This window comes from Mesoplodon mirus, assembly GCF_964341445.2.
Source record: "Mesoplodon mirus genome assembly, chromosome: 19".
Lineage (NCBI taxonomy): Eukaryota > Metazoa > Chordata > Mammalia > Artiodactyla > Ziphiidae > Mesoplodon > Mesoplodon mirus.
In genome coordinates this window covers 2,880,694-2,898,687 of record NC_138995.1, presented here as the reverse complement: position 1 = coordinate 2,898,687, position 17,994 = coordinate 2,880,694, and the positions used below count along the sequence as shown (strand labels likewise).

Here is a 17,994-nt window from a genome sequence, read left to right as displayed (position 1 = left end):
TTAAACCTGGACACCCTTGTAAATATAAACTCAGGCAGAAACTGCCATTTTGGGATTTATTTTCCGTGGTCCTTAGCTATTTTGGTTTTTGCCCTGTGCTGTGATAAGGCTTTTTTTCTTAAAGCACCTCGTAAAAGCAGAGTAAAGAATATTCCTCCAGGAAGTCTACAGACTGAGGAGTGTTTCTTGATCAATAGTTTGCATTTCCAGTAAAATTGTGAGAACTCGGGCTGCCTGTCACGTACTCCAGGAGAAAGACACTTTTTGCGAGAGGTTTTTTTTTTTCTTTTTTTTTAATGGATGTGAAAATACTAGAGGTATGAAAAAATAATAAAGTTGTAGTGGGAGTTGGAGGGTTGCGGAGAACGCTCAAACCATTCACCTGTGAGCTGAGGACTAGGCAGTTTATTTTACTTCGTTGCCCCCCAAAAAATCAAGTTAGAGAAAGAACCCAGAGCACCCATAAAAAAATAGCGAATGTTTCAGAAGCAGAATATTCGAGGTAATAGGAAACTGTTTTGTACTTTCCCTTTGATTTTGAATTTATCAGGAGATAATACCATTCAAAGATAATGCATATAAATGCTTTTCTTTTGTTCTGTTATTGAAAATGGATGAAGAATCCCCAATGCATTGTACTCACCTCCCCCAAAGCTAAGACTGACCGTAGATTCTCTCAAACCCTTTTCCTGGGAATCTAATAAACAACTGATGGGAGGGTGAGGAGGGGAAAAGGAATCCTGAAATACAAAAGTTTTATCCGAAGTCTTCTTCCCTACCCAACCGGACCGACAACTTCCAGAAGAATTCTGACCAGCATTTAGCCCGTCTTATAGATGTCCTGCTCCTTCAGGGAAGCGAACGGAGGGGGACCTGATTATTCGAGGTGTTGAAGAAATAAATACTCAGTCCACAAATAAACTTTCTGGGACTCCTAGAGAGAAGGAGAAAGCTTTGAAGGGCGAGGATCTCCGACTCGCTGCAGGTCGATACCCCGAATAATTCCATCTCCGGAGGTGTCTTTAACCATTTGCAATCGCTGACCCCATCCTCTCGAGGAGCCCCAGTGCCCAAATCACCTTATCAAACAGCAGCCAGACAGAAAAGACTGAAATACAGAAAGTTAACTTGGAGAATCCCAAGGGGCTTCTCCAGGAACTGGAGGCAAGGGCTGCGCCCAGGGTTGTGGGTTCCAGCCGGCGGGGCGGCGGTCGGGAGCCCGCTCTACGGACGCGCGTTCAGCGCGAAGCCCCAGCGGAGCGCAGAGCGCGGAGTGCAGGGCTCAGAGTGCAGGGCGCTGGGTGAGGCTCGGGTTTCTCCTCGCGCGCAGAGGAACCCGGCTTTCCCGGGGCCGGGTGGCTGGTGCATTGTTCCCATCTTCGGGGAGCGCGGGAGTCAGCCTGTCAAAGGGAATTTATCTCTGGGAAAAGGGAGACACGCTGCGAAGCTGGAGTTGGTGGGCTGCAAGCGTCTACGCGGGAAGGGAAAGGGGGAAATGAACAGAATTATTTCACTCACTTCCCCAAACCCCACAAAACGGCTCCCGATGTCGTGGATGATTTACTGAATCCACGGCGAATTTAGAGGATTATATTGTCAAGATGTCGCTACTTTCCCCACTTCGCCTTTCCCGTATAGACGCCTCGGCCTGCCTCCTCAGGTTGGGGTGAGGGGCACTCGGTTTCTATAATTTGCCTCTAAAACCTTTATAGGTTATTCTTGACTGCCCTGAACCTGGAAACTTCCCGTTGATTATTAATTATTTGCTTAAATAATGACAACATACAGCGGAGGCTCCTCCATTCCAGTCCAGCACGTTTACTTGGAAGCCATTACACCTGGACCCCGATAATTAGGAAATCTAATTATTTGCCTCATCACTCATTAATAAGAAAAATAGTCCCAGGTTCTTTGCTACTTACAAGGTCTTTGGGGAGATACTGGACTACATTAATCAATTCGATTTTATATCTCAAACTGACTTTTATCTGCGAAGGAGCGTCGGGGTTTTTTTGTTTTTTTCTTTTGCTCTGGGCACGTGGGCCCATTAACCAAAATGTGATAATAAAATAAATTTTAATAAGATATAACTTTTTAAAAAATATTTTCAAGTTAAGACTGAGCTGCAGAAGTCTGGTTTTGCGCGGCTGGGTCTTAGAGCCGACGGATTCCGGCGCTCCTCGTCCTGATTGGTGCCAAGTCCCCACAGCGGCCGGGTTATTGGTCCAAAGTTCCCGGAGGGGGCGTGGCTGGAGGAAAGTAAAAACTCGCTTTCAGCAAGAAGACTTTTGAAACTTTTCCCATTCCCTAAAAGGGACTTCGCCTCTTTTTCCGGGCTCGGCAGGGTAGCACTCTGGACCCCGGCTCTCCGGCCCTCAGGGCTGCCGATTTGCTGGGGGGGGCTTGGAGAGCCGCCTTCCCCTTCCTGACGCGGACCTAGGGGCCAGCCTTGGTCCACCGCGCGCGCGGCGTCTCCGCTCCGTCCCCGGCCGCCCGCCCGGGCTGCCACCCGCCGAGTCCCGAGAGCGAGCGGGCGAGCGAGCGGGGGACGGCGCTGCGTTCGCCCGGGCGCGCCCTCCAGGATGCTGCTCCGCCCGGTCCGCTGATAACGAGCGCCCCTTCCCGGCCCAAAGGCGGGCGCCCCTTCCCGGCGCCTCCTCCAGCTCACCCCTGAGGCTTCTAGGCGCCCGGGGCTCCCCCCGCCGGCTCCCTTCCTCCCTCTCTCGCTCTCTCGCTCGCGCTCGCTCTCGTAGGGCCTTCCTCGCGGTCCGTGCGCGCAGGCGGTGGCTAGCCGTCTCGGACGCAGCATGCAGGCGCGCTACTCTGTGTCCGACCCCAACGCCCTGGGAGTGGTGCCCTACTTGAGCGAGCAGAATTACTACCGGGCGGCGGGCAGCTACGGAGGCATGGCCAGCCCCATGGGTGTCTACTCGGGGCACCCGGAGCAGTACGGCGCGGGCATGGGCCGCTCCTACGCGCCCTACCACCACCACCAGCCCGCGGCGCCCAAGGACCTCGTGAAGCCACCCTACAGCTACATCGCGCTCATAACCATGGCGATCCAGAACGCGCCCGAGAAGAAGATCACGCTGAACGGCATCTACCAGTTCATCATGGATCGCTTTCCCTTCTACCGGGAGAACAAGCAGGGCTGGCAGAACAGCATCCGCCACAACCTCTCGCTCAACGAGTGCTTCGTCAAGGTCCCCCGCGACGACAAGAAACCTGGCAAGGGCAGCTACTGGACCCTGGACCCGGACTCCTACAACATGTTCGAGAACGGCAGCTTCCTGCGGCGCCGGCGGCGCTTCAAGAAGAAGGACGTGCCCAAGGAGAAGGAGGAGCGGGCCCACCTCAAGGAGCCGCCCCCGGCGGCGTCCAAGGGCGCCCCGGCCGCCCCCCCACTAGCGGACGCCCCCAAGGAGGCCGAGAAGAAGGTGGTGATCAAGAGCGAGGCGGCGTCGCCGGCGCTGCCGGTCATCACCAAGGTGGAGACGCTGAGCCCCGAGAGTGCGCTGCAGGGCAGCCCACGCAGCGCGGCCTCTACGCCCGCCGGCTCCCCCGACGGCTCGCTGCCGGAGCACCACGCAGGCGCGCCCAACGGGCTGCCCGGCTTCAGCGTGGAGAATATCATGACGCTGCGAACGTCGCCGCCGGGCGGCGAGCTGAGCCCCGCGGCCGGGCGCGCGGGCCTCGTGGTGCCGCCGCTGGCCCTGCCCTACGCTGCCGCGCCGCCCGCTGCCTACGGCCAGCCGTGCGCGCAGGGCCTAGAGGCTGCGGGCGCCGGGGGCTACCAGTGCAGCATGCGCGCCATGAGCCTGTACACCGGGGCCGAGCGGCCGGCGCACATGTGCGTCCCGCCCGCGCTGGACGAGGCCCTCTCGGACCACCCGAGCGGCCCCACATCGCCCCTGAGCGCCCTCAACCTCGCCGCCGGCCAGGAGGGCGCGCTCGCCGCCGCCGGCCATCACCACCAGCATCACGGCCACCACCACCCGCAGGCGCCGCCGCCCCCGCCGGCTCCCCAGCCCCAGCCGGCGCCGCAGCCCGGGGCCGCCGCGGCCCAGGCGGCGTCCTGGTATCTGAACCACAGCGGGGACCTGAACCACCTCTCCGGCCACACGTTCGCAGCCCAGCAGCAGACTTTCCCTAACGTCAGGGAGATGTTCAACTCCCACCGGCTGGGGATTGAGAACTCGACCCTCGGGGAACCCCAGGTGAGCAGCAACGCGAGCTGTCAGCTGCCCTACAGGTCTACGCCTTCTCTCTACCGCCACGCAGCTCCATATTCCTATGACTGCACGAAATACTGACCTGCCCCGGCCCTCCTCTGCCCTGGCCCGCTCTGGCTTCGCCTCCCAGACGCGACCCTCTCAAACAGTTCAGGCTGCAGAGACGCAAAAAGAACCCAAACTTGCCCACCGCTTTTTCCGCAGACCCGGGAGCAGAGAGTGCGCGCGCCAGCCTCAGCCCTCTGCGAAGCAGCAGGTAACTTTAATTCGCCGCCCCGTTTCTGAGATCCCAAGAGGCCCCAGTACAGGGACGCGGCCCAACGAAATGAATAATGATTTAAAAATCCCCCACCCCTTCCAGGATGGCTGTGCTCAGTGCTCCACTCGGGGTTTCAAAAATTATAACTTATGGACCAAATCCCATAGCGATCCAGTAATGACTCTCTGTAGAGACCCCCATAGGTCTATGGGGGTCTCTATAGATTATGTATGTGCTGTGTGTAATTTTAAATTTCTCTAACCGTGCTGTACAAATGTGTGGATTTGTAATCAGGCTATTTTTTTGTTGTTTTTCAGAGCCATTAATATAATATTTAAAGTTGAGTTCACTGGATAATTTCTCATCTTGCCCGACCATTTCTAACTGCCAAAGTGAAAATTCAAGAAACTTATGCGGGGTTTCCCCCCTGTACAATTATGAGATATAATTCTTTTCCCAGTTGTAGGTCTTTTACAAAACAAGAAAATAATTTATTTTTTGTTGTTGGCGGATAAAGAAGTCAAGTATCTGATACTTTTTATTTACAAAGTGTGATGGTGTTGTACAGTAGATTCCTCCCCCAGCATTCCTAAAAGAAAAAAAAAACACTAAACATTTAACTTGACCTGTGTTTGTCTTATGTGGTCTTAATTGTTGTACTTGCCTTAAAATAAACCCATGTTGTTTTTCTGCCCAAAGTCCGGACAGTGTGTGTGTATTCCCGAATTTTTAAAAACCAGGTGTGTTCACAAATCCACCTGTTTTGATTATTTTTGTTACACAGGTGGGTAAATGTGTAGACATCTACAGATGATCACAGAAGACTGGGGGAACTCCCCTGTTGTCCTGCTAGTATCACAAAAGGCTTTCGATTAATTCAGAATCCCACCCTGACTGAGGCAATCAAGAAACAGTCCTGCTTGGACGTGGCTGCCTGAAGGGCTGTGAGCCGTAATGACATTTGCTGTAATGCATTTTGTTAAATGCAGAAAAACATGCCAATAGTCAAAACAAACAGTGCCATTCCATCCCAGTGTCCAGCCATCTCCAATTTAGGAGGTGAGGGAGAGGAGGGTAAACATTTTCCATTAGCTAACAACAAACCAGGGGGAGTCCTGCTTTTCCTCAGTTTCCTAAAATACGGACTTCCTTCCCCACTTTAATAGTTCTCCAGAAAAGAATTTGAACCCGGATGGCGAAAATCCAAAGGGGATTGATTCTGTACAGTTTAATGACCATCCCTGGCGGTGACCAGATCAGAGGTGAATCTTTGACCTCTTTACTTATGGATTTGATTTCTAAATCTTTACCCTACTGCAGTGAAAAATTTTAAAGCCTCGTCACACTTCAAAAATAATTTACAATGCTTTTAGAGTTTTAAGTTTGTCAACTTTTCCAGGACTTTAAACAATAGATTTTCTTTTCAATTTTGATACCTCGTCCTTAAAATTTTAAAGAGCCATGCAGCCTTTGTGAGGTGTGGCTGCGCGGGGGAGGGGGGGATGGCTTTACTATCTGTTTCACTGGCCAGAACACGCAACTCCCCTCTTGGTCTCTGTGTGTGACTTTGGGGTCCAGAGCTCCAAATTGGGAATTAGTTTCCCAGCCCAGCAGGTGAGAAGGCACTCTGTACCTTGCCTAGAGTGCAGCTCCTGTGAACTTAACACTTCAGGAGATGATGATTTTCCAGAAGGTGATCTTGCTGGATGCAGTAGCCTTGAATGTAACCTGGGCGTTATGTTGTTTTTAACATGGCATTTTGTCTCTATGTTACGCTGAAATCGAATTGGGGGAAGTTTGAGCATAATAATTTCCCCCATATGTGCAACACAGATTCTTTCAATCTGTGGCCCCAGAGGTGGCACCTGGCTAAGACTTAAAGATTGCATTTTATTCCTTTTCATGACCACAGGAGTGGTGAGCCCCCAGTCCTTGGTGCTCAGTTGAGTGGGATGGACTACAGAGAGGGAGGGAGAGACCCCTGAGACCATTCTCTGAGCTGCAGAATGAGGCTGCAGATTGCTCATTGCGGACTCGGGCACTGGGGTTTCACTTTTTTCTCCCTCAAGGAGAGTGTTCTAGCTGGCTTTCTGCTTCCCCAGATATTTCAGAGTCCTCCCTGAAACCCGCCCTCACCTTAAGATTTAGAACTCAGAGGAGGTCTCAGAGACACATGGAAAACAGTGGAGAGAGAAATGGAACCACGGGGTCAGAGATCTGATCTGCCCTTGACACCGCGCTGGGGTCTCCTACCTTTGGGAAAGCCTCTTAAAGAAGTCCCCGCTGTGCGTGGGCCGCTCACCTGAGCGGGTAGCTCAGGAAGGCCACGGAGGCCACGGCGAGGGGCCCTTCCATTCCCCGGGAACGTGGCCACCTGGGGACTGTTGGAGGAGTTATCCAGGCCTCTGGAGGCGGCAGAATGGAGGCGAGTCAGGCCCTGGGCCGAGGAGGCCGGGAGTGCGGGAAGCGCCTGGAGGCCGGCCGCGTGCGGGCGGGGGGAGGCCCTGCGCTCGGAGCCAGGCTCAGCCCTGGCCTGCAGCAGCCCGAGCGGCTTCGGGGCTCAGTGGACTGGGGCGTCCGTTGCTCCGCGGAGTGGGAAAGACCGGACGCCGGGACTGAGCGCAGAGCCCAGGCGGCGCCGGCTGCCTTGCTGGTCTTCGCGCCAACCTACGCGTCTGCCCCCGTCGCGCAGAGACTGCGCGGGGCGTCCCGGCTCCACGGCTCCACGGCTCCATCCGCTCGCCGCGCCTTCCTCCGCCGCTCTCCTCGGAGGCCCAGGGCCTTTCAGGAAAAGGGGAAAGGAGGTCGGGGCTGGAAGGGCCGGATTGCAGGTCTGCCGGGACTCCTTGCTAAGGCGGCTCTGTGGTCCACCGAACGCAGTTTGCGTGAAGCTGCGTCTGATAACCACGTTTCTTCCTGACCCGGTAAGATACAGTCGGGCAGGTCTCAAAGATACAGCAAATAAAATGGAAGTGACCCGAACACCACAACAGAGACCGTTTCCCACAGAGATAACCCTGCGTCCCCGACTGGCCTTGGCTGGGTGGACTGTGTCTCTAACCAGTGTCCAGTTTTGACAGATAAAGGCCGCCAGAGAGACCCAGTGGCCTCTGAGCATCCTGCACGTTGTTCTTAGCCCTTGAGAGGCCGCAACTGGAGTAGCCTTGCTTCTTGTAAGACTCGGAGAGACACCCAGGCTCACTGCTTTCAGGGAGAGAGGCTGAAAGTTGGGCTTCTCCCACGGCCAGTCTTGGGTCTGTGGCCCGGCGGCCCTCACTGCTCTGGTTCAAGTGGCTTGTCCCCGAGGACACCAAAATCGGTAGCGACATGCATCCTCGAGCTGCTGGAGCAGTGGGCTGGGGTTAGAGGACCACATCTCGCTGCGTGAACAAACGCCTTCCCTCCCTCGCCTTGGTCTTCTCATCTAAAATGAGCAGGTGAGTGCAAGGGCATTTCAGGGCAGCGGGCATATTTTTTCCTGCATCCCCGGCTCCTGCGATGGGCCTTCGCTTATCCCCACTCGCCTTCTCTGCTCGCAAGAAGTGAATATCAGAAGTTAGTGGGAGAAGAAAATGCAGGGTCCTGGGAACTTCAGCATTTGGCTCATAAATCTTCCCAGGTCCATCTCCTGCCCTTTACCCCAAGCCTGCCTGGGGGGTGGGATCACCTCTGGGCCCGGGAGAGGCTTGTGAGCGTCACTCGAAGCACAGAGCAGAGCTCCCAGGTCCCCGGTGGCCGAGTGCTTGCCTCCTCCATCCTCAACCCCAGCCCAAATCCAGACATCTGGACGGGGGTGTTGGGCCAGGTTGGCCAATGGAAATTTATTGATAACCATAAACCTGAGGTGAGTGGAGAGAGTGACACGGAGAAGAGACTCCTGTGACGAATAAGCAGAATGCACTGGGCTCTGGGAGCCCGTACCGGGCGTCTCAGGGGATGTGTGCCTGCATCCTCGGGACCACGTGCTCGTGCCGGTCGATCAGGGCGTGGTGGGAGTGGATAAGTAGAGAGTAGAGACGTCTTTGGGTGCAGCCAGGCCAGGGGTGGCTGGGGAGTGGGGGACAGACTCCAGGTCAGCGGGACCCCCTGGTCAGAGCCACCCCCAGTGCCTGCTGGCACCACATACTTGAAATGCTTTCCCAAACTTTGAGAAGCATTGCCTGCCTGCCTTTTTCTTGCCTGGCCTCAGCTCACCAAGGCATTTGAAATGTTTGCTTTTTGACATAGGCATGTAAGGAAGGGGGTGGAAAGTTTCAGGGAGTTAGGAAGGCTGGGCAGCCGCTGCTGCACCTGGGAAGATGCCACCGCCTCCACTTATGCAAGCCTTTCCCTCTCTGGCTTTTGCAACATTTCTGTTCTGCAGCAGAAGCAGACAGACATAGCTTGGGCAGAGTTTGATTCTCGAAGGTGCCTCTCTGGCGCTGTGTTTTTTCCTGGGTCAGGTCCATGGGGACTTTATGCTGGGGCTGTGAGTGTGTGAAGGCTGGAACGGAGGAAGGGGATGGGTTGACAGCTTGATGGACTTGCTGGCATTGATGGTCCCTTTAAGGGAATGGAGTTGGGGAGCACTGGGAGGGCTTTGTGCTCACTCCATACGCCCACCCAGGCTGGGAGGTCACGGAGGCCAGAGAGGCCGCTCTGACCTCACGGAGGCTCAGTGGCCCTTGATCCTGGACCTTACCTTTCCAGCAGCCCCTCTGGGAGCTCTCTCTGCCCTCATGTTATTTTTCCAGATGGGTTCTCCAATGGAGATTTCTCTCTAAGCCAAATCCACATGCACCAACTCAAGCCCTACCGCACACAGGCCAACTGAGGGTTCCTGTGACCTGGGGCATGCTACCTCAGGCTCTCTGAGCCCATTTCTCAACTGAAGAAAAATAGGATCATCAAATAGGGTTATCATGAGGATTAATGAACCCAACACCCGTGGGGAAAGTGCTTCGATAACATCCAGTCCATAGTAAGGGCTGTTAGCTATTAGGATTTACCTGGATAACAGAAGAGAAAGGATTCTTTGGTCTCAATTAACTGCATATATCAGGCTAAATGCTGATATGCTTGGGCAGGGTGGTGCCGGGGCCCTAACTGCCCCTTTTCTCTGGGCTTCAATCAGCATCAGCTGACTGGCCAACCATTACCTTTATGGCTCACTTCCCCTGAGAGAAGCAAAAGACACTGCTCCAGGATCCTTTCAAAGTGGAAGAGGAGGGTAGGGGAGGAGAGAGTGTCCTGGGTTTTGGCAGGATATGAGGACTCTGGGTCTCCTATTTACAATGCCCCAAATCTCCCAGCTCTGGGGGTGGGGCACTCATCTCTCATCTCCAGAGGGCCCCCTTCCCCTTTGATTACTCCAGACACACATTACTCAGCTTCTGTGCTCACCTGAGGGTGTCAGACCTCAGAGAATCCCCCTTTGGAGGAAACCGTGTGGGTTCCAATCCCTGTTCTATTTACTACCTCCGTTGTTTTCCGGTGTTCCGTGCCCGGCCTCAGTTTCACCATCTGTAAAATGGGTGAATCCATCCTCCCATCTTCCATAGATGCTGCCAGGGTTCTCAAGAACCACACACAGTAGCTGTTATAATGTGATTGTTGTCCTGTGTTTGGAACACTTCCTCCTAGGAGACCTGAGGTGAGTTAACTTCCTGGCCTCAGTTGCCTGGTCTGCAGAATGGGAATGATAAATATTTCTGTTTCTTCGGGTTTCTGTGAGGATGGAGTGACTTAATATAAGGAAAGCACTTAGAGCAGCGCCCTCACATAGTAGTGTTCAAGACATAATTAGTTATTCGTATTTTCCTTATTATCATCATCCTCGCCAACATTTTTAGGTTGTCATTAAGGTGACCTTGCATCTTTCCACCCTCACTCTTCTCAAACATATGGTAGAATCATTCATTCATTCAACTGAATGAATGAATCATTGAATGAATCATTCATTCATTCAAATATATATACAATCTGTTAACTATCTTCACACTTAGAAAAGTGTGAAGGCAGATATTTGGGAATATGGTGCAGATCATCGTTAACTTGAATGTCTGCTCTTTATTTACCGGTGAAGCAGAAGATGGGTAGATGGGAGCGGGGCATGGGAGGAACTCCTGTCTCTCCTCCGAAGACTTTTATCGTGAGGCCTCTTTGGTCCAGGCTAGTGCCTGGCCTGCCCAAGGAGCACGCTTTCTGCCAGGGAGCTGGGTATGGTACTTTCTGCCCTCATCCCACACTGAACCCAATTTGCGATTGGGCCCCAGAGCTGGAACTGCCACGGTCCTTCGGGAAGGATGATTTCAGGGCTTTCCTGCGATCTGGAAGACGCGCTCCCGCTGACTTCCGAGATGAATGTGCTTTTCTGGGATTTGAAGACCTATGAACCTGCAGGGAACTTTTGGCGTCTCCATCTGGCTCTCTGAGTCACCCAGTCTTCCCGGCTGTCTCCTAGGCTCAGATGGCCCCCCACCGAGCCTCCGATAGGTCCTCACCCGACAGAGCTTCCGCACGAGGGCGCATCCACACTCGGACACTCGGTGTTTGTTCCCTGCGCTCCCCGGAAATAAGCCCCAGCGCGGGGTTCCTTCCTGCAGCGTCCCCTCCTAAGCTCAAGTTACACACTTCACCTGGGAGCCCGGGATTCTTCCCCCCGCCGGAGCAGGGTTAGGGCGCCCTGCCGGAGTTCTGCGGCTGAAACCTCTCAGAGAGGTTGCTAACTGCTGCAAGCACGTGGGGCTCGCCTCTCCAGACCACGACTAGAACTGGGGTTGTTTTTTCTTTACTATCAGTGCCCTGCCCACCAGCTGCGCGTGTCTCCGCCTGCGTCCCGCCCATGCCCAAATTGGGCGGTGTTTATTATTGTACGAATTCAAGCTCCGATTTGCCTTAGAGTTTAGAGGGAGTGCTGCGGTGGCGCGCCTTTCCGGAAAGGCAAGGATGTACGTGCTGGACTTTGGGTGCCTGGGAAACTCCAGGAAGGGCTCCGAGAGCGGAGGTGGGGGCTCCGCGCAGTAACACCGGTTTGTCTCTTGCTCTGGGTCTGTTAGAGCCGGCACCGAGGCTGGATCCAAACTTGAGCTTGCAGGGGGCGCTCTGGTCTGGAGGGGTTGGGTGACTCCGGCGACTGTAGTACCCGTGCGTTGCAAAAGCGCCGACATTGAGGTTGTTTTTCCATCCCAGCGTTGAAAGGGGGGCTCCGAGGAAAGCCAGGGATCCAGAGAGAAGGCAGCGCCCCGCCCCGTCTTGGCTAGAGGGCCATCCTCAAGACCAAAGCCGGGACCAGGCCAGGCGGGACACTGGGCATAAGTTAGAATCGCAGCGCTGGGGACGGAGGCCTGGATGTGTCCCAGGGCCTGACCTGGCTCTCCCTCAAGCCACGCCTGCCCCCAAACCGGTTTTTCGACCCTGATCGTGCCTTCCTTTTTGGTATTTCAAACGTACCGGGTCCCCTGCAGTCTATTCGGAACCGCCAAACGCATGAGTTACTTTCTGGATTCCGCATTTTAGAGTGGGATTCTCCCTGCTTTTCCGTGTTCAGGGGTGACCTGAGCACTGGCAGCCGGTCCCCAGCATAGGGTCGCCTCTCTGTGACAGCAGCAGCAGACAGGCCCCTCCCTCATTAACTCAGCTTTAGTGCATCTCTTCCCAATTGCCGGGGAGCCTCGAGGGCCATTACAGCCGTCACCTGCCATCCTCACTCCTTTGCCTTCTCTTTGGCATCCACACGGTTGACTCAAGAAACGTTCATTCAGTCATCCCAAGCGTTTTCTTTCTTTTAAAATATATTCAGCAAACATCATAAAACAGGAACTAGTCACATTACGTGCCACCCCTCCAAGGCGGCGGAGTAGGGGAGACACCTCCTTCTAAGTCAGCATCACGCAGGGTTTTTGATTCAAACCGGGATGTGGCTAAATGTAAAGTGAGACCGGGTGGGGAGTGCTTACACCCCAGGGTGAGTGGGGGGGGGGGAGCGGCGGGAGAGCGAGCAGGCTTCCCAAACGCTTAATGTAATCACGGGCCAGCTGCGTGCACTTGTAAAGTTGTTATAACCCCCTCCTTGTTATAAACAGGAAAGCACAGAATATAAAGCAAGAGACCCGCATTCACAAATACCAGCTCTCCTGCACCAGCTGCCAAATTCCCCTTTTATGGTGTTCCTCCTTGCAATCTCAGACCCATCAGAAAGACCTCAGTCTCTCCCCCTCAACCCTCCAAAAGGGTTTATTTTGAAACCTCCCCAACCAAGCTACGGACCCGGTACTGCACGCCCTCTCCAACTCTCAGTGCCCTGTGCCACTGGCTTCGGGAGAAACTGGGCTCCTGGAGTCCTCTTCCCCAGGTCCCCAGGGAGCCCAGAGGCTTGCCCCTTTCGGGATGCTAGGCCCCCAGGGAGTACGCCTCCACCCCCAGCTCCTCTGCGGCATCCCAAGGATCTCTCCAAGGAGGGCTGCATCTTCTTCTAATCAGACTCCCATCTATCTCCTCTCCCCCGCCAAAATATCTAAGAGCTCTTAGAGACCTCAGAAGGCATTTTATGAGACTGTGTCATCTCTTACATTTCCTACTAAGCCTGGGAGAAGAAAAGATCTTTTGTGGGAGGCCATGGGATTTCGGGGCTCCCCCAGGCCAGAGGTAAAACTCACCCCTGCGCCCCTCCCACCCCCACCTCTCCTTCCTGGCCTGGCAGACCCCGCTCTGAGCCACCGCGATCCACATCCTGCCTCGCTGACTGTGTGTGCTTACAGCGTCAAGGGGTGGACGTGATATTTCAAACATCAGATCAGTGCGTTTATATATTGGGTGCCCGGAAATTTTTCCAAATAAACACAGCTTGATTCAACTTGGGTGGGCGGACTTATCAACAGACTAATTCTATAAACAAATGAAGGAATAACCCCGAAACCGATTGGCTGGTATCAAAAAGACACGTGGAGGGAAAAGCTTGGAGTTTTTCAGCAATGAAATTTTAATTAATGTGGGTGGGCTGAGAACACAGCGACTGTTTATCATAGACAATTTATTTTCCAGCGCTAAGTCAACATATAATAGCAAACTGACAACAATTATTTAACATTTTTAAAGCCATGAAGAAAGGACAGAGCCCTGAGCCGCCGGGGAGAGCGGCAGAGCGGGAGGCAGGCGCAGGGCGGGCTCCCCTGGAGGGCCCTTGCGGCGCGGGGCACAGTCCCTAAGCCGCCTGGGTCGCCTGCGACGCCGGAGCGCAGCGCGGGCGCCCGCTCGCCATGAGCCACCTCTTCAGCCCCCGGCTGCCTGCTCTGGCCGCCGCTCCCATGCTCTATCTGTACGGCCCCGAGAGACCCGGGCTGCCTCTGGCCTTCGCCCCCGCGGCCGCTCTGGCGGCCTCGGGTCGGGTGGAGCCCCCCCAGAAGCCGCCCTACAGCTACATCGCGCTCATAGCCATGGCGATCCAGGATGCGCCTGAGCAGAGGGTCACACTCAACGGCATCTACCAGTTCATCATGGACCGCTTCCCTTTCTACCAGGATAACCGACAGGGCTGGCAGAACAGCATCCGCCACAACCTCTCGCTCAACGACTGCTTCGTCAAGGTGCCCCGCGAGAAAGGACGGCCCGGCAAGGGCAGCTACTGGACGCTGGACCCTCGCTGCCTGGATATGTTCGAGAATGGCAACTACCGGCGCCGGAAGAGGAAGCCCAAGCCGGGCCCCGGAGCCCCGGAGGCCAAGCGGGGCCGCGCCCAGCTGCAGGAGCGCGGCGCAGAAGCGCAGCCGGAGGTGGGGAGAGGGGGAGCGCGCCCCCGCCCCGCGACCCCCATCCACGAGGGAGCGCCTACGCGCCCCTCGCCCCTCCGGGAAGGCCCCTCTCCTCCGGCGTCCCTCCACTGGCCCAGGCCCGCGTCGCCCTCTGGGGACGCAGGCGACGCGCTCCAGGGCGCAGCAGCCGTGGCCGCCAGCCAGCCCGCGCGCACGGTGGATGGCTCGCGGTCCCCTCCGCGCCCCGCCTCCCGCAGTTCTCCGAAGAGCTCGGAAAAGTCCAAGAGCTTCAGCATAGACAGCATCCTGGCGGGACGGCAGGGGCAAAAGCCGGCTGGAGGGGGCGAGCTCCTGGGGGGCGCCAAGCAGGGGCCCGGCGGCTGTCTGGGCGCCTCGCTTCTGGCCACCTCCTCCGGCCTCCGTCCACCTTTCAACGCTTCCCTGATGCTCGACCCGCACGTCCAGGGCGGCTTTTACCAGCTCGGGATCCCTTTCCTCTCCTATTTCCCTCTGCAGCTCCCCGACACGGTGCTTCATTTCCAGTAAAGCAAACAGTGCCTGATCTTTCCCCTGCCCTGGTCTGAGCTTCTTGTGAGCAACCAGGACTCCCACCGCTGGAGAAAGAAGTCAACGCGTCTTTTAAAAAATGATTTCCTCCGCCGACCCCTGGGAAGTATTAGCAACCTCTGCGCAGGGATGGGCACACTCCCCTGCCTCCTGCAAGGCGGACCTTCCCAGAACCCGGAGCAGCTTTGGAGATTTAAAAGACACTGCCCACGCTGGGACTTGGGCATCTCAGACCTCCTACTGCGGGAGCAGGACAATTCCTTGACCTTAGGTCAGTCCCACTGGCTACCCAGACAGGCCCTGCGTGTCTGGGGAACGGGAGGGCCCAGACAACCCGAGGGCAGATACGTGGCCGCAGTGTGGTCCTTTCTATCTGAGAGCCACGGTCTGACCATCACCAGCTCGGCTGTCACTGTGGCCCAGGCCTTGGCTTTGAGCTCGTTGGAGTGATGGGTGTTCACAGCTAGGTTTGTCCCTGAAGTCCAGGGAGAATTCTTCTCTTTTCCTTTCTAGATAGTAAAAGGAACATGCTATATTCTTTGGCTAAAATGCTTGATTCTTTTTACTGTAAGGATTGCCCTCTGAAAACATCTGTATTAACAACTTCTATTAAGAAAGTGCACTCTATATAATTTAGCATTTTGTTGCATTATGATAGCTTGTTAATCATTACACGTGTTCTCCAACGCATGTTACCAGCAATAGCCATCCTCCTATCTCTTTGCTTTTTTGTTTAAGGGGTCGAAAGATTTCTGGAGACGCCGGAAGTGTGTGAGGGGGAAGGAAGATGTCTAAGACAGCGGAAGATTTTCCATTTCCATGTTTTTTTCAAGATCTAGGCTTGACTGTTGCAACCTTTTCCAGAATTGTGTAGTGAAGGACTACTTTTAATCAAAAGAGTTGGGTGAAACAAACACATGGAAAGCAAGTAGAGGGAGAGATGGGTTAGTGCCAGGAAGAGTAAGGGAGCCCACTGGTGTCTGTGGAGGCGGCTCTCTGGACCCCAAGGAACAGGAGGCTTGGTGGGAGGCTTCCCAGCCGACAGCAACTGGCTCCTCCCTCTAAGCCCCAACCAGGCAGGCCCAGAGGCTGCAGCTAAATAAACACCTATGGAGGTGACTGGAAGTCTGGTGTGAGGGGTGGGAGGGAAGGCAGGGGGCTGAGACAAAGATCTGGTTATGAAAATTGAGATTTTCACAGCCCGGTACAGTTGGAACTTTTGGGAAATGCATCTAACCTCTTATGGTATCTCTCCTTGGGTTGTTTTGGTGGTTCTGAAACTTGATTTCCTGAACCTCCAAGTTACTTTAATTTTATCTGATGTGGGAAAAGCACAATAAGCCATGAGTTCTTGGAGGGAGGTGGAGACAGTCTCTGAATTTTATAGCAGTTTCCAGGACATATACAAATGAACACAAACTTTACATCAGGAGAGCCTGTTGGTTAATACGTTGGATATTTTGGACAGGCAGAATAATTTAATAACTAGTAGGCACAGAGCTTACTTACTGAGAATTCATCCTGGAGGCGTGTGCTACCGACCCACACATGCATCCATGACCGCTTTCTGCCCGGGCTGGTGGGAACACTTTGGGGGGCGAGCTTCAGGGTCCTTGATGTGTAGAACTTTGATGGGATCCTATTGTTGAGATCCAGGATCACTGTGATTAACTTAAAATGTGGTGGAAGGGCCGTCATTCGATATTTTGTTATCCCGAAGTCTCAGCCTCTGTGAATAAAGTTGTTTATTCATTAACCTCTCAGTGACTGGTTCAATGGATTACTGGGGCGGGGGGATAAACAAACAGTGTAATAAGAAAGGGGAGCCTAGGATTATACCTCGGAACCCCAACAGTGTCTCTGGAGGCTCTGGCTTCCGAGGGAGGGTACACAAACATGGACTGGAGGGTCGGAGCTGAAAACCCCAGGACTGGTGGATGCTGCCTGAATGTCAGCAATAAGATGAAGATTCTGCTGTGTAGGATATGTTTTTAATGTTTTCTTTTTATGTTTGATTTGAGATCTTGTGTGTTTTGTTAATTTATGATGGCTGTTTTCTGGAGAAGCAAATAATCGAATACTGTCATTTTAAAAGGATGGTATCTTAGAGTTACAGTTCCAAAAAGTACAGTACAGACATTATTTTTATGGCGAAGAAAAAAAAGGCAGGAGTATGTATCACTTTGTAAGGGTGTTTATACATACATAAAGAGGAATTCTGTTACCTAATCCCCACATTGATCTGGTTTAGGAAAGCAAAGAGAAACGGACAGTGGGGTCATTTCTATGGATTCTATACAATTCCATGTGTATTCCTTCCTACTGAAGAGAAAGCGGGGCTTTGGCACTTAGCAATCCAAACAGCGGTTCTAATGTTCCAGTTTTAGTCATGTGCTCCAAATTATGGATCAATGAGAGCAAGGAAAGGTTTCTACTCTCAATAAAAACAAAATCACCTGGATTTCAAGTAAACTAGAAGCAACCAAATCATTCTGTTCTTTGGCAATCTGAAGTATACCTCAGTATTCTCATCTAAACAAAGGGAACAGATTCTGTTTCCTGTAGATGATCTTTGGTTTAAGCCTTGATTACACACACACACACACACACACACACACACTTATGAGTACACTGATCATAATAGGGGATATGGCAGGTGTAGGTACAGTGACAAATGTGTATGTGTACATATATGTATACATGTATGTGTGTATGTATATACATACATGCATGTGTGTATATATGTTCTACACACACAAATGGTCAGAAATTCACCTTCATTGCATAGCTGGGACAGATAAACTCGAATCAAGTGCTGAATTCCTTTAGATTTACACAAGTATTGGTACTTTGGGAAAGATTTTTTCTATATAATTTGAACAAGAAATAATTTAGTTTTTTGCACTATCATAGTGAAACTAACAAGGACTTTATAAAAGAATCTTGGAAGACATACCCACCTGAGACCTTTACCCTCACACCTTTTGCAAGGGGCTTCACAGAGGCCTTGTGCTTTGTCTGCTTGTGGATATTACCTGGCTCTTGTGGAAGCTGATGGCCTCCTGGGTCTCACATGCCCCATAAGGTTTTTCAGAATTGGAACAGGATGTGTTTTGCCATTTTCCAATACAGCCGCATCTCTCTGGAAAGAGGCCCACCCCGTGGTCTCTACCATTTCATGAAGAGTGGTCAGTGTCTATGCATGTGT

At 53.4% G+C, this 17,994-nt stretch overlaps 3 protein-coding genes across 5 annotated transcripts in view; 2 read left to right on the top strand and 1 right to left on the bottom strand.

Moving 5' to 3' along the window:
• The window catches only part of MTHFSD (methenyltetrahydrofolate synthetase domain containing), a 30,377-nt gene extending 23,756 nt beyond the window's left edge, over window positions 1-6,621 (bottom strand). Inside the window, exon 1 of the mRNA XM_082607674.1 lies at window positions 6,618-6,621. The gene's annotated coding sequence lies outside the window, so the exon portion shown is untranslated. The remainder of the gene's footprint in view (window positions 1-6,617) is intronic.
• Window positions 2,287-5,183, top strand: FOXC2 (forkhead box C2). Of its 3 annotated transcripts, XM_082607202.1 has the most exons (3): window positions 2,287-4,217; window positions 4,437-4,488; window positions 4,809-5,183. In XM_082607202.1, the coding sequence occupies exons 1-3, from the start codon at window positions 2,808-2,810 to the stop codon at window positions 4,820-4,822; spliced, it is 1,476 nt and encodes a 491-aa protein (XP_082463328.1). In that variant the 5' UTR covers window positions 2,287-2,807; the 3' UTR covers window positions 4,823-5,183. The 3 variants fall into 3 exon arrangements, with proteins under 3 accessions (XP_082463328.1, XP_082463327.1, XP_082463326.1); XM_082607201.1 differs by having other exon boundaries at window positions 4,437-5,183; XM_082607200.1 differs by having other exon boundaries at window positions 2,287-4,488.
• A 6,676-nt stretch (window positions 6,622-13,297) lies between the features above and the next one.
• FOXL1 (forkhead box L1) lies at window positions 13,298-16,542 on the top strand. Its single transcript, XM_082607143.1, has one exon. The coding sequence runs from the start codon at window positions 13,728-13,730 to the stop codon at window positions 14,763-14,765; it is 1,038 nt and encodes a 345-aa protein (XP_082463269.1). The 5' UTR covers window positions 13,298-13,727; the 3' UTR covers window positions 14,766-16,542.
• Window positions 16,543-17,994: the final 1,452 nt, after the last annotated feature.